At 36.2% G+C, this 2,134-nt stretch overlaps 1 protein-coding gene across 1 annotated transcript; it reads left to right on the forward strand.

Moving 5' to 3' along the window:
• Positions 1 to 221: 221 nt before the first annotated feature.
• LOC111378645 (21 kDa protein-like) lies at positions 222 to 1,137 on the forward strand. Its single transcript, XM_023001875.1, has one exon. It carries the CDS (start codon positions 309 to 311, stop codon positions 924 to 926), a length of 618 nt encoding a protein of 205 aa, XP_022857643.1. The 5' UTR covers positions 222 to 308; the 3' UTR covers positions 927 to 1,137.
• Positions 1,138 to 2,134: the final 997 nt, after the last annotated feature.

Here is a 2,134-nt window from a genome sequence, read left to right on the forward strand (position 1 = left end):
CCCCCAACACACACACAAACAAGTAGGTGGTCAAGAAAGTACAAGGAAGCTTAATGCCACTTGCAATTACTACAAATTGCACAAAAGGCAAACTAGATACCTATTGATTTAACCCTAAAAGAAGATGAATACGTTATCTTATACTAAACTTTCATTTTCTTGAAAATAAATTTAAAAATTACCTTTCAAGCTCTATATAAAGCCCTCCTTAGTTGATTTGCACTTCACTCAAACTTAGAACTCTATCCCACGACAAAATTTTATTGAATTTTGAATTTCTTCTCAGTATTACTCTCGTTAACTTCAAAATGGAAAAATTTAGCATTTCCTTGCTGCCAATGCTACTCGTATTTTTCAATAACATTCTTCAAATGGCAGAATCTGCTGCTGCACAAAACCCTAAAGCCGCAGATTTCATCAAGACCTCCTGCAGTGCCACTCGCTATCCTGCGCTGTGTGTGGACTGTCTCGCCAGCTATGCAAGTACAGTTCAACAAAACGAGCAGCAACTGGCTAATGCCTCCTTGGAAGTCAGCTTATCTCGAGCTCAAGCCGCCTCAAATTTTGTTTACGGGCTATCCAAACTTAAGGGCATAAAACAAAGAGAATACCTAGCAGTAAAAGACTGCATACAGAACATGGGAGACACAGTGGCTCAGCTTAGCCAGTCGTTGAAGGAGCTCGGTGGGATGCGTACTCTAGCAGGCCAAAACTTTTTTTGGCATGTTGGCAATGTGAAGACATGGGTTAGTGCTGCTTTAACTAATGAAAACATTTGTCTTGATGGGTTCTCGAGTCCTGCCATGGATGGAAATGTGAAGATCTCAATAAGGAGAAGAGTATTGAATTGTGCACAAGTCACTAGTAATGCACTTGCCTTGGTTAACCGCTTTGCAGCAAGACATAAAGCTGGTGGCTTACCTTGAGTACGTGTTTGATATATAATATTAGATCGTGCTGTACAAGAGAAGGGATTTCAACTTCTTTTTTGTCTTTAATCTTGTTTAGTGCAATCTAGTTTAGTAATCCTAATATTCCAAAACGTAGTTGGCTTGTGTGTGGACGTTAGTTGAAAAGCTGAAGTATTTTGAATGTATCATAACACCTACGTGAAACTTGACTTTCATAAGTTTTTTATGTGTGATTTATTCTTCAACTTTTAATTTAATTATGTTCAATTTTTTTATATATTATGTAAATGCTAAAGAATAACAAACCAGAGAAGCCATAAAGATTCGTGATTCAATAACATATTCAAAAACCTTTCCATATGTCAACTGACTCCTACATCGATTTTCTGGCAACATCGTTGGAAATAGTTGGAAGTAGATAATGGACTTTGTAGCCCATTAGTTTACAAGAAAAATGTATTAGATTTATTTGACAGCTTTTATAAACTTTCATCCACACTTTTAATCAGTTTTATCAAAAATTTCGTGATATTACAAGCCTTATTTTTATTTCATTTAACCTTTAAATCTAGTTGAAGAACAGACAAGGAACTAATGACATTAGCAATAGCAAAATAAGTAGCTTCCACGATCTACATGTTTTATTTTGTAAAAATTGTACACGCAGGAACCACAAACATATTGGTAGGGATTTATATCAGATTTTTAGCAGATATTGATAATAGTTAGATGAAATGTGTGTATGTGATTAAAATTAATTATTATATGTTACTTAAATTAAAACTTTAATTTTAATTTCCATTCAAGGCCATAGTTACACAGTACAACACAACATAAACAAAACAACTATAAGCACATCCAACAGTTCTGGGTAATGGGCAAACAAATTTTCATTTTCATGCTTCTTGTTGTTGGGGCCCATCACCATGACTATCATCTGTTCCATGTGAAGTTTTAAACTCATAACTCCCTTCTCCTCAAGCATCGTGCTCCGTCCATTTCACCTCAATCGCCTTCGGTTTCTTCTGTTCCGATGACAGCTTTTCTCCACGATCACTGTCAGTATCCCCATCTTGACAAACAACACCGTTGGAAAAAACGAGTCATGGGTTCATGTAGGGTGACCCGACCCACAAGATATCAAAAGTTGAGGGGAAGGAATGTTTTGAATGGAATTCAAATTCACTACTTCCCTAACTTCTTACAACCTCCTAATTGATGTT

Source organism: Olea europaea, unplaced genomic scaffold (genome assembly GCF_002742605.1).
Source record: "Olea europaea var. sylvestris unplaced genomic scaffold, O_europaea_v1 scaffold18454, whole genome shotgun sequence".
NCBI classification, from domain to species: Eukaryota; Viridiplantae; Streptophyta; class Magnoliopsida; order Lamiales; family Oleaceae; genus Olea; species Olea europaea.

Bases quoted from the DNA above. Each gene is read 5' to 3' on its own strand.
- LOC111378645 (XM_023001875.1), top strand. From the start codon at position 309: ATGGAAAAATTTAGCATTTCCTTGCTGCCAATGCTACTCGTATTTTTC.